General features: G+C 39.6%; 1 protein-coding gene across 4 annotated transcripts in view; it reads right to left on the bottom strand.

Annotated features, from left to right (window-relative positions):
• Positions 1–383: 383 nt before the first annotated feature.
• The window catches only part of Ttc12 (tetratricopeptide repeat domain 12), a 57,077-nt gene continuing 43,935 nt past the window's right edge, over positions 384–13,525 (bottom strand). For 3 of the 4 annotated variants that reach the window (XM_010629465.3, XM_010629462.3, XM_010629463.2), the window contains 3 exons: positions 5,353–5,454; positions 3,979–4,078; positions 2,743–3,143 (listed from right to left, as the gene is read on the bottom strand). In XM_010629465.3, coding sequence (XP_010627767.1) covers positions 2,806–3,143; positions 3,979–4,078; positions 5,353–5,454 — 540 coding nt within the window. In that variant the 3' untranslated portion in view covers positions 2,743–2,805. Of the gene's footprint in view, positions 1,885–2,742; positions 3,144–3,978; positions 4,079–5,352; positions 5,455–13,525 lie in introns of those variants that run through there. The other variant, XM_010629464.3, reaches the window with a different exon arrangement.

Below are 13,525 nucleotides of genomic sequence, written 5' to 3'. Positions count from 1 at the left end.
CTGTGAAAAATCTTTTCTTTGGGTGTATCGAATAAAATTTTCCTTGGTGGAAGAAGGCTTCCTTTCCTACATGTTTCAGAAAATGTTCAGCTTTGATTCCTTAGAGGACACAAGTATACCCATTCACAGACCCTTCAAACCTAAACCAGCTGATGTCACAGCCCAACCCCACCTCCACACTCTAACATCAAGATGGATCCTGGTCATATTTATGCAGCACCATAATTCCCATCATACATCCACTTTCCATGTGCCAGCTTTCCATTACCATAACAAATACTCAACACAATCAAACAAAAAGAAAAATTTATTTATTTATTTATTTATTTTTGGTACTGGGGATCGAATTTGGGCCCTTGCTCTTGCAAGGCAGGTAGTGGAACCAATGAGCCAAATCCCCAGCCCAAGAAAAGGCTTATTATGGCTCAAAGTTTTTCAGGTTTCAGTTCATAATCTGGCAGACTCAAGTTTTCAGGCTAGGAGGCAGCTCATTACGGTAGGAGCACGTTGTGGAGCAAACTATTCACCTCAGGGTCAGGAAGCAAATGAGAGAGAAAGGAAGAGTCTGAGGTAGCAAATTTCCTTTCAGGGTACTCCTGGGAGCTGAATGTTTCCTTATAGGCTTCACTGCTTAACGCCCATCACCACCACCACACACAACAGCTCCAAACTGGAGATGAAGTTTTTACACATGGGCCTTTGGGGGGACATTCTAGATCCAAGCTACAGCACCTCCAAATCTTTATTTAACTTTCACAGCAATATGAGAGGTAGACTGGACAGGAATTTCTCTTGTTTTCGACAGATACAGCTGCCAAAGCTCAGAAGAGCTAAGCATCTTTCCCAGCCACACATCATGGGCAAATTCTTTGGAATTTTGGCTGTGACTCTTGACAACCACTCCTACTTCCTACTCTAAAATGATCAACTGATTGTATGGAGAAGCTGAAGAGTAGTGTCTTTCATTGGACTTTTCAGTTAGAGACTTGAAGCCCACAGGGGATACTGACTTAATTGGCCCTTGGGCAATGAAAATGGATAAAGATTTTTGGGAAAGGGATAAGAATGCAAGCTAGGTTGGGAGATACATGCACCAATGAGTTCAGTGCACCAATGGAAACCCCTGCTCTGGCACTTTAAGCAGAGAATAGTCTAACACACAAAACAGAGTACCTACAGCACCACTATATGGGCTGGAGAAGAGCGCCAGATAGAACATCCAGAAATGACTTTGATGCACAGAGACTACACAGAGCTTCCCTAAAAGGAAGCTACTTCCACCACTGGACCACCTGGACCCACCGAGTTTAGGAGCACCTGCCACAGCTGCAGTGGGGTTTTAAGAAGCTGCCACCAACAATGAGGCCACTGTTATTATCTTGAGGCACTCAGAGCTGGGTAGCAGATGCTAAATGCCACTGCCCAGACTCTGATGCTTCTAGTATGTTGCTAGTAGAAAACAGCAAGCAGCACAAGAAGTGGTAATAGACTGGTAGAATTAAGTTCTCATGTAGAACTGTGGATGCAAGAAAGTCTGGGAAATGTGGCTCTTTGTTGGCTCATTTCCAGTTTCTGTAGAAAGGCACATTCAGAGACGAGTGTGATGGATGCTGAACAAGCCAAACAGTTTCTACCACCATAGCCACCAGATGCCTGTTCTCCTCTTATCAATGAAATCCCACTAGACAAATGCTCTGAAAACATATGCTCAGTTCTCAAGTGGATATTTTAAAGGACTTTATTAACAAATCAACAACCCAAACTACACAGTTGTATGCCTGCGAAGTTCCACACAGACATCGCATCTCTCAAGAATCGTTGATGTATTTCATTGTAGAGTTGAGAATTTCCAACCCATGAAGCTCTCTCAGTTGAGCAGCAAACCTGTTGTAATCAGACCACAAAATCCAGGTCATAAATGCCATGCTCCAGAGCCATCTCCCTCCAGAAAGAAGCCGCTGGCAACATCATCTCTATCACTCTGGGTGGAAAGGGGAAGTGGCTGCAGCACTGGGGAGCCCAGAAGATCAAAGAGATAAGTAGTCTCATAGGGAGACTGCAAAACACTGAAAACACTCTCACTGAGAGTTGCGGGTGTGACAGGCTGATTAGATGGGACTGTGCTTCTGGGGGAGCTCTCCAGCAGGCTGCCCCTTTGAGCTCATGCTCACTAATGTGCCTTGCTTCTATGCAAGAAAGATTTTATCTGTTCCTTCCATTTGATCAGCCAGACAGAACTTGAAAGGACCTCAGATGTCATCCATGCCAGGACTTTCATTTTACGGAGAAGGAATTAGAGGCATGGAGCTGCAAGGAAGAAGCCATTCTCTACCCATCCCCAAAGACACCCCTGTCTGTGCCAGGCTCCATGTCTTGGCCACAGGCCACATTCTCCAGAAGCATGCTTAATAGGGTGTTTGAGCACATCAGAACAGGACCAGAGCAAAACAGGATCCTCAACAAAAAGAAACAACACAGAGTTCAAGCTAAGGTCTCTTGCCTCCCCTTGCTGGGTGTCCCCAGACATGCTGTTCTGCTTCTCCATTCTGTTTTCAGCAGGAAAATGTTACCCTCTCTGGACATCCTTCCACTTGCTTAGATCCAAGCATGCATGCATACATACATACATACATACATACATACATACATACATACATACATACATACATACATACATACATACATACATACATACATACATACATACATATATACAATAAGCTTGTTCTATGTCTGGAAAAAGAAAAAAAAAGACAGTATATAGTTGAATCCTAAAATTTCTCCAAAGGTCCATACACTAAAGGCTTAGTCCCCAGCCCACAACACTCTTGGGAGGTAGTGCAACCCTTGGGGCCTGTGCTGGAAGGGGATATTGGGACCTTGGCCCCTTCCTGTCTCAGTGGTGGCCACAGTGTACCTGGGCTCAACCGTGCACAGCTTCCCCAGAGCAATGCCTGCATTCAGCTGCACCGCTGTCTTCTGTGAGTCACCACCTGCTAGCTTTAGCAAGACTTGTACAAGGTCTGTCTTCAGCAGGGAAGATGCAACATTGGGCAACTCCACGCAGTTGCCAAGGCAGAGGGCAGTGTTGCCCATCAGAACCTCATCCTCTGAGCTGAGCAGCTTCAGCAGAACACTGAACTCTACAAGGAAAGAAGCAAAACAAGTTCCTTTAGATCCCTTATCAGGAGACTGGCAAGAGGCATGAGCACCGGAGGACCTAGAAGATGCTGAGCTTTCCCAGAAACCCTGGGGAGGATGTGCTCATTCATCAAGAAATACTCACTAAGTACTGTGACCCCGCTCAGCTCTTCCCAGTGTTCCACAGTAGCTCAGGTGCCCAAAACAGCACCTAGCACAACACAGTTGCTGCATGAATAAGCCCTCTGTGCTCAACTGGTCTGTCTTCCTCAACCTGTGCACACCACCACAGTGAGAGATCCCACCTGGCCCCGAGAGGGAGGCAGTATGCCAGCATCCTGTGTTTCCCCAGAAGAACGCTTTCTATCCCATCGCAGGGCCTCACTCAGTCACCATCTGAGTATCCAGAGGAAGTGTTAAGGAGGCATTAGCAGGCTGCCTCAGTGAGAACCCTTGCTGAGCAGCTACAGCTGGTGTGTTAATATCCCATATTCCCCTTGTTCACTACAGGTTGAGGGTAGTTTTTTACCTCTCCCCTTGGTGAAGGAAAAGGGCTGAAGCTAGATCAATTTAAGTACATTGCTATAGAAACAATTTCCCAGCCTTGATTCTGTTATTTCTGAACTGTCTGTCAGCTGTGCACAGCCAAAAGGTGAATGAAATGCCTCCCAACCAGAGGTGAGCTGCACCTTGTTCTGTAAACACTACAGAGGTCCCAGGGAGGTGAACAGCACTACAGCTAAATCCCTCCTCACTCCACAGCCTCACTTCCCTTTGTAGCTTCCAGGAGGATTAACCCCTGGAATGTGGGGTCCCCTTAATGAGATCATCACTTACTTCTATCCAGTTTGATTACTTCTTCCCGAGCTTCACAACAGCTGTTTGTGCAGATAGCTAGTATCTTTATGGCATAATGTGATGCAGTCTGGCCTCCTATCTAGATTGCAGAATGAAATCAGAAAAATACAATCAATGCTATGACTCTTCTTGATCAGAAGCCACAGTGAGAAGGCACAACAGTACCTTGGCTTCAGGAATTTCTGAGAGAGAATTTCAATGAGAATGTACAGGCTGCCTGGTGAGCAGGACTGTCCCCTGAAGGGAGGGATTGTCCCCTTCTCCCCTCAACACAGCTTGTACCAGCTAGAAAAGCAGGCCTGTAATGTTTATTTGACACCCCTGCAAGGCTTTGTGTGAGGGCATTTGGGAGAGGGATGCTGTAGAAGGCAGATCTACCAAAAAGGGGGTGGAAACAGGCCTCCGGTGTCATTTCACCTTCTGAGAAAGGGCTGATGTGATAAGGCTGTTAGGCAGATAGTCCTGTGGGAGAACCTCATGACCCTACATCACTGTAAGAGGTGGCAACTGTCAAATCATAACCCTTAAAAATACCCAATGTAGGATCTTTAAAATACACACCATGTGTGTGCTTGCATTTACACACAGTGCAGGTATGTATTTCTGCAATCAGCAGCCTCTGGCAGGATTACAAAAGTTGTGGGAATGACAGCTACTATGCAAGTAACAGCCTAAATTCAGACCTACCTCTCCCTGTCCCCTGGATGCTCTCTCTGACTCAGCAGTACCCTCTTACTCTTCAGAACCCACTTCCCTGCCCTGCTCAGTCCAGGGTTTGTGTCACTACACTGACACAGAGGAGCAGGCCTCACTGGGCGCACACTTTGCCGTGGGACCCAGAGATGGCAGCCTTATAACTTCCTTTGCCCTTCCAGGTGAAGCTGGTTACTTGCTTGGCTTCACTACACTCTTTTCATGGGGAAAAGTCCAATATCCTTTGGTCACAGTTTAGCTCTGCTGCTTCCTTATCTCATGAATGGAGGTACAGCCAACACTCTCCATGTAACTACACGAAGTATTGTGAGTCCAAGAACAAACTAAGTGGCCCAAGAAACTCTGCCAAGAGTCATATAAACCCCTTTGTTCAAGTTATTCCACACTGAATTTTGAAAGGTAGGCATTTTTTATAGATCTAAACAGCTATGCACTTATCTATTTAACAATCTTTTGTGGATGTTCGGAGCATTGGTCAGGTGGACAGGCAGAAAAGAATCTCTATCCTGGAAGTTTGAAATCTGGCAGGGATGACATAGTGGCACATTAACTGAGCAAAGGAGACCTTAGTTCTGTTCCCTGAATAAAACAGAAGACTCCTGGAAATTTAAGAGGTTGTAAACAGTGAAGTTATTTTACCTTCAGGAATTTAATCATTTTCTTCACCACTCCTGCTCTCACAGCCTCCTCAATGATTTTCTGAGAGGAAGAAAGTGTCCGGCTCAGAACACCAGCAGCTCTCTGAGTGAAACAGAAGAAAGATGATTAAATGTCCTTTTCAGAAATGCTGGCGACCTTCAAAAGTTAACAAGGTATTTAGTGAGGCAAAGCAGTCATCAGTATTGGAAGTGAAAGACACATCTTGATCCTTAAAAATGTAATGGCTAAGTGATACATAGTAAGCATAGTTCTTTTTAATAAGCCAGCTTGGCAGGCAATTCAAAGGCTGAAAACATTGCCCACCCCTACTCCCACCCACCCCACAGAGGCCCAGCTCCTTTCAGCTTTCCATGGGTTCAACTAGCTCAACCCAGAGAAGAAAGCCCACCCTGGGTACCTGCCAAGGCTCTGGTATCCGCAGGGCCTTCATTAGGAGATGTTACGCTTCCTGAATCAATTGTCTTTGTCTTTTAGCTTTCATTTATCTTTACAAATCTTTGTCTTTATGGTCTACTTCTGGAAAATTTCATTTACTTTATTTCCTTTCTTTTTTAAAAAAATTTTATTATTATTATTTTTTTTTGGTATTGGGGATCGAACTCAGGTCCTTGTGCCTGCAAGGCAGGCAGCAGAACTGCTAAGCTAAATCCCTAACCCTCTTTCTTTTTTTAAACAATAGCAAGCAGTTACTGTTTCATGGGTATAACTATCTTGAGTCTTCTCGGTGGCAAATGATAGTTATTTCTTCTTTCTATTTCTTGTCTATTTCTTTTGGGTGAATTTTTCTGCTTAGCATTTTCTGGTACTTTTTTATTAATTATACAGAAGAATGGGTTTCACTTTGGCAGATTTGTACAAGCACATAACACTTTGATCATTTTCATACTCCTCATTACCCTTCTTACCCCCACATAGTTTCAATTCTGGGGAAGTTTCAATGTACATATTTTGTTCATACTCATCCCTCCATCACTGGCCCTTATACCTTCTCCCCTACATCTTATTTCCTTCCTCTCGTCTAGTAATAGTCTCCCTTATACTTTCTTGCCACTGTTTGTGGATTTTACATATTAGGGAGAACATGTGACTTGTCTTTCTGAGCCTGGCTTATTTCATTCAACATGATGGTTTCCAGATGCATCCATTTTCCTGCAAGTGACAGAATTTTGTTCCTCCTTATGGCTGAATAATGCCCCACTGTTATATATACACTTTCTTTATCCATTCAACTATTCATGGACACCTAGGCTGGTTCCATAGCTTGACTATTGTGAAGTGTGTCATATTAAGCATGAGCATATAGACATCTCTGTAGTATGTTCTAATTATAATGGTAACTGTAACTTTTTAAGGAACCTCCATACTGATTTCCACTAATTTACACTCCCACCAGCAGTGTAGAAAGCTCCTTTTTCTTTGCATCCTCGCCAGTATTTATTGTGTTTTGTATTCTTGATGCTAGCTAGTCATTCTGACTGAAGATAGAATCTCAGTGTAGTTGTGATTTGCATTTCACTAATGACTAAAGATGTTGAGCATTTTTTCATATGCTTATTGGCCATCTGTACTTCTTTTGAGAAGTGTTGGTTTAATTCATTTGCTCATTTATTGATTTTATTTGATGTTGTGTTGTTTTGAGTTCTTGATACATTTTAGATGTTAATCCTCTGTCAGAAGAGTAGCAAATAAAGATTTTTCTCCCATTTTATAGGCTGTCTCTTCACTCTGTTTTTCCCTTGCTGTACAGAAACTTCTTAATTTGATGTAGTCTCATTTGTTGATTCTTGCTGTTATTTCCTGTGCTACTGAAGTTCTATTCAGGAAGTCTTTGCATATGTCTATGTTTTTCAAGCGTTTCCCTTATATTTTTTTTTAGTAATTTCAAAGCTTTAGGTCTTTGATGCATTTTGCATTGCTTTTTGTACAGAGTGAGAAACATGGATGTAGGTTCAGTCATCTACAAGTGGATATCCAGTTTTCCTGCACCATTTGTTATAGAGGCTGTCTTTCCTCCAACATATATTTTGGCTCACTGTCCAGAATCAGATGGCTATAACTACATGAGTTTGGTTCTATGTCCTCTATTATGTTCCATTGGGCTATGTATCTATTTTTGTGCCAGTACCATGTTACTTTTGTTACTATGGCTTTGTAATACAACTGAGGCAGGCAGTGGAACGACTGAGCTAAATCCCCAGCCTGTAATACAATATGAAATCAGGTATTGTGGTGCTTCTCCTTGATCTTTTATTGCTTTGGTTACTCTAGGATTTTATTTCCACATGAATTTTTGGATTGTTTTCTCTAGTTCTGTGAAGGATGTCACTAGTATTTTGATGAGTATTGTATAGAATCTGGAGATCATTTTTGATAATATGGACATTTTGACAATATTAATTTTCCCAGCCAAAGAACATGGAAGGCCTTTTCATTTTCTGGTGTCTTAATCAATTTGTTTTTTTCATTTAAAACATTTTCATTGTAGAGATCTTTCATCACCTTGGTTACATTACTCCTAGGTATTTTGTTTTATTTGAAGCTACTGTGAATGAAATTATTTTTTAGATTTTTCTCAGCTAGTCAATTATTGGTGTATAGTAAAGATGTTGATTTTATATCCTGCTACATTGCTACACTCATTTATCAACTCAAAAATTTTAACAGGGAAGGGAGGAGGGGGTGAAGGGAGGGCAGGGACAAGGGGAAAAAATTAGAACCAAGACCTGTCATGTAAAGGTACAAGATCCCAATGATGAATGTGTACTGTATACCTAAAATGTACCAATAAACTCAATGAGAGAAGAAATTTAACAGTCTTTAGTATCTTCTAAGCATAAAATAATACCATTTGCAAATAAGGATAATTTAATTTTCTTTTCTATTTGTATCCCTTTTATGGTTTTCTCTTGCCTAATTGCTGTAGCTAAAATTTCAAGAATTATGTTGAATAAGAGTGGTGAAAGCAGACATCCTTGTCTTGTTTCTGATTTGAAAGGAAATGCTTTCAGTTTTGCCCTATTCAGAATGACGTGATTTGGTTGTATATGGCTTTTACTATATTGAGGATTTATCCTAGTTTCTTTGGGGCTTTTACTGTAAAGGGGTGTTGGATTTCTTTGAAGTCTTCTTCACATTAACAGAGTATATCATCTGATTTTTTATCTTGGATATTTATCCTGGATTCAATCTACACCCTTAAGGTGGTATGTTGTATTTATTGATTTTGTGTATGTTGAACCATTCTTGTGTCTCTGGAATGAAACCAACTTGATCATAGTATATCATCTTTTTAATGTGTGGTTGAATTGGGTCTGTGAGTCTTTTATTAAGGATTTTTGCACATCAAGGATATTAGTCCATAGTTTTCTTTTTTTGTTGTGTCCTTGTCCAAATGGTACCAAGTGATTTTGTCCTCATACAACAAGCTTGGAAGCATTCTTTTCCTTTCTACTTCATGGAATAGTTTGAGGAACTCTGCAAAGGTTTGGTAAATCCAGCCATGAACCCATCTGGTCCTAGGCTTTCATTACTAAAAGACTTTTTATGATTGCTTCAATCTCATTTCTTGTTATTCTGTTTGGGTTTTCTATATCTTCTTGGTTTAGTTTTGATAGGTTATATGTGTCTAAAAATTTATACATTTCTTCTAAATTATCCAACTTATTAGAAAAAAGCCTTTCAAAGTAGTCCTTAATAATCCTCTGTATTTCAGTGGTGTCTGTTATAACATGCCCTTATTCATCTCCAGTTGTACTGATTTGGGTCTTCTCTTTCTTTTGGTTAATTTAACTAAGGGTTTATTGATCCTGTTTATCTTTTCAAAGAACCAACTCTTTATTCATCCTGTATATTGCTCTTTTACTCTCTATCTTATTCATTTCAGCTCAGATCTTATTTCTTTTCTTTTCTTGTGTGTGACTGGGATTTGTTCTTGCTTTTCTAAGACTTGGAGATGTATCATTAGGTTGTTTGAGATCTCGCTGATATTTTGATGTAGGCATTCATAGCTATAAACTTTCATATTAGAACTCCCTTTGCAGTACCTCAGAGATTCTGGTATGTTGTATTTCCATTTTCATTTGATCCTAGGAATTTTTAAGTTTCCTCCCTGGTTTTTTCAATGACTTACTGATCATTCAAAAGGGAACCATTCACTCTCCATGTGCTTCTACAGTTTCTGTATTTTATCTTGCTCTTGAGTTGTAATTTCATACCATTCTGATCTGATAAGCTGCAAGAAATTATTTCAATATTTCTGTATATGTTAAGGCTAGCTTTATGGCTTAAAATATGACCTATCTGGAGAATTTTTTGCAAGTTTCTGAGAATATGTATTCTGTATTAGATGGAATGCTCTGTGGACATCTGTTAAGTCCATTTTATCTATAGCATAATTTAATTGATGTTTCTTTGTTGATCTTTTTTGGTCTGAATGACCTATTGATGAGAGTGGAGTACTTAAGTCACCACTATTATTGTATTGGGACTTATGTGTCTCCTTATATTGAGTAGTTTTTATGAGTTAGTATAATTTTTATATCTTCTTGGTAGATTGTTCCCTTTGCCAATATATCCTGGACTTCTTTTCCTTATCTGACTAATTTTGTTTTGAAGTCTGTGTTGTCAGATATAACTAATACTGTTTACTTTTGGTTCCATTTGCATGGAATTCTCTTTACCTCCCTTTCAGGTCTTTTCTAGTGATTTGTTTTCTTTCAAGCAGCAAACAGTTGGGACTTAATTTTGTTTTATTTTTTGCATTTCTGGGCAGTGAACCCATGCTGTTCTCAGTGTGCTATTTTCATAGCCTATTTTTTAAAATTTTGAGACAGGATCTCACTAAGTTGTTCAGTAGCCATAGCTTGACTCAAACTTGAAATCTTCCTATTGCAGCCTCTCAAAATTCTGGGATTACAAATACGAACCACCACACCTGGCTGGATTTGATTTTAATCCAATTTGCTAGTCTGTGTCTTTTGATTGGAGAATTAAGACCATTTACATTCTGAGTTATTATAGAAAGGCATGCACTAATTCTTATCATTTTTGTTGTTTTTCTAATGTTTTATTCTTTCTAATTTTCAATAGCTGAACTATTCTTCCTCTTCTGTATATAGGATAGGATTCTTTGGAGTATTTTCTGCAATGCTGGCTTAGTAATGAACTTTAGTGTATGCTCATCTTGGAAGGCCTTTAATTGCTCCTTCAATTTTGAAAGATAGCTTTGCTGAACATAGTATTCTAGGTTGGCAGTTATATTCTTTCAGGATTTGAACTACATCTTTCCATGCTTTCTTGGCCTTTAGAGTTTCAGCAGAAACATCTGAAGTTATTCTGGTGAGTTTGCGTCTATCAGTGACTTGACGTTTCTCCCTTCAATAGTCTTTCTTTACTTTGTACTCTTCACACTTAAGCTATAATGTTCTTTTTTAAAATTAATTTTAATTATATTGGTACATTTAAGGGTATACAAAATAATGACATTCCTCATTGGAAATTTGCACTTTTATAAAATCCATCTTGGTTCTTATTTTTCCCCATTTCCCTACCCTCCCTTCAATGTTACATAGGAAGGTTCCTTTCTGGTCACGACCATTTGGAGGTCTAAAAGACCCCTGTACCTGAATGTCTATATCTTTTCTAAGATTTGGAAATTTTCTATCACATTAAATAGATTTTCTATACCATTATTTTGTACCTGAGCACTCTCTTCCACACTGAAAATTTTTGTTTGGTTTTTGACTCTCTTACAGTTTTTGGATGTTTTGTTCATAATTTATTATTTTATTAGTATCTGTGTATACTAATTTCTTAACTTTATCTTCAGGACATGCAATTCTGTCTTCTGCTTAGTCACATTTATTGGTTAAGCTTTCCACTGAATTTTTGATTTGACTTATTGTGCTTTATATTTCCAGAATTTCTGATTGGTTCCTCTTGAGAATCTCTAGCTCTTTGTGGAATTGCTCTTTCATATCCTGCATTGCCTTCCTTAATTTATCCAGTTGTTTGTTTGTGTACTGTTTAAAGTCATGAATCACTTTGTAAACCAGTCTTTTTAATTCTTTTTCATTTCATATACTTCAATATCTTTGCATTCAGTTACTGATAAGGTGTGGAAATTTGGAGGACTCTTGTTGCTTTTTTTTCATATTATGTTTCTATATTGAAATTTTGTATCTGGTAGGATAGATATCTCTTCTACTTTTAAAGCTTCTTAGCATACAGTTGTCTTTTTAGGACTTGATCCCAGAATCATTAAAAAATGAGACAACAAACTGCAGTAATGTTGATGACACAAAGACAAACCGTATATAAACACAGAGTAAAGAACCACTAAAAGCAACAACTATACTTGAGGGGGTGGGGAAAGGGAAAAATGGAAGAAGAAATAAAATGTTAAAAAGAAAGAAAAGAGGATGAGAAGTAGAAAATGAAATTAAAATTCAATTAAAAATTTAATTGTGAAATGGGAAGAAAAGGACTAAAGGTGTATGGAAAGTGGGAAGGGTAGGGGAAAGGTAATAAGGGAGAAGAAAAAATATGAGAAAATGAAAAAATGGAAATAAAGTGTTTGTAAATGGGGAGGGGAGGACAGGGTGAAGGGAGGGAAGGGACAAGGGGAAAAAATGAGAACCAAGACCTGTCATTTAAAGGTACAAGATCTCAATAATGAATGTAAATGTACTGTATACCTAAAATTTACCAATAAATTCAATTATTAAAAAAGACATATCATGTAAATTCCCAAGGATGAATGTCATCCTATTTTATACCTAAAATGTACCAATAAACTTAATGAAAAAAATTTAAAAAAAGAATTTGGTAAAAGTAATGGTAAAAAGCAAGAAAAGAAAACAAGAAAAAGGAAAACAGAAGAAAGAAAAGCAAAACAAGCAAAAGAGAAATGAAAAATTCCAAAAAATTCCTCCAGGCAGAGGTGTTTGGGCAGGCAGTTTCTTTCCAGAACTGTAGTATTAAAATCCACCATATATGGGGAAAAGATAGTGAGTCACAGCAGAGCCTGTGGTGTTCCACTCTCACATTTTGCTATGTGAATGCTGAGTCCTGCTTTGGCCTTTTTTTTACTGGGCAGGAACAGTCAATGGTATGTTGTCTACCTCAGGGCTGTAGTCATTCCAGAGGCTTTTAGTGTTTGTTTGTGCCCTTCTGTGCACTCTGAGCCACGGCTATCACTGACTACTATACCTCTCCTCCAGAGGTCCCCTGCTCCATCGGTCCCTCTGCCATACACTCAGGGATGTGGCAAATGTCCAAGCAAAAGCGTATCACTGACCACGTTGGTAGGTGGGGAAAGTAAATAGGTCACTAAGTTCTGTACTGGGAAGAGGCATTGAGGAAAGCCAAGCAGTGTACTGGACTCAATCCCAGTACTTTCAGACACAGCTCCCTCAGACCACTCTGTCCTCTGCAGCCTGAATTCACAGCAGCATGAAGATCTCAGCAAGTCTGTGACTAGTCCTCTGCCTCTCTGAACTGTCTCCTAAGGTCATATGACATCCAGTCACTATTGTAATGTGACCCCAGAGACCTTGAAGTATAATTGTTCTGAACTTCTGATTTCTTGGAGCATCTTAGTAATAAACAATAAACCCCTTCTAAAAAAAGGTTCCTCATTATTAGTACTTCTAAATATGGTGAGCACCACAATGGATTTATTCTCCAAAGCTAGCCTGCCATGTGGAAGGAGTTGGTTTCAGGGTAAATCCCACACTGTACTTTTGCTTTAAATAACTGTTTTTTTTCCACCCACCACGGCTAGCATTGCTGATCGTTTGTCACAGGGGCTGGCCTTCTTTGGATTTACCTTATGCTTGTGGAATCAGATCTTCCTCTCCAGGAGAAGCATGTTCTAGATTGCTTTGTTCTTTGGGGTTGACTTCTGTTTCTCCATGATTTTTTTTCCTGTTGGTCCTTTCTTGAACCCCGAAGCTCTTCTTCTCTTTCTTCTTGCTAAGTAGCTGCTTTCCACATGTCTCAATTTTAGGTCACAGAGAAGCTGTGGCTTGTTGCCAGCTTCTATTCTGCCATTTTTGTTCTCTTTTTATCTCTCTTTTCTACCTATGTGTGTCACTGTCCTATGTTTCCTGAAATGTCCTATGACCTTTAGCTGCTCAATCTTCACCTTTGA

This window comes from Fukomys damarensis, unplaced genomic scaffold, assembly GCF_012274545.1.
Source record: "Fukomys damarensis isolate Sample0158 unplaced genomic scaffold, DMR_v1.0_HiC HiC_scaffold_16, whole genome shotgun sequence".
In the NCBI taxonomy this organism is placed as follows: Eukaryota; Metazoa; Chordata; class Mammalia; order Rodentia; family Bathyergidae; genus Fukomys; species Fukomys damarensis.
This window is presented reverse-complemented; position numbering and strand designations above follow the sequence as displayed.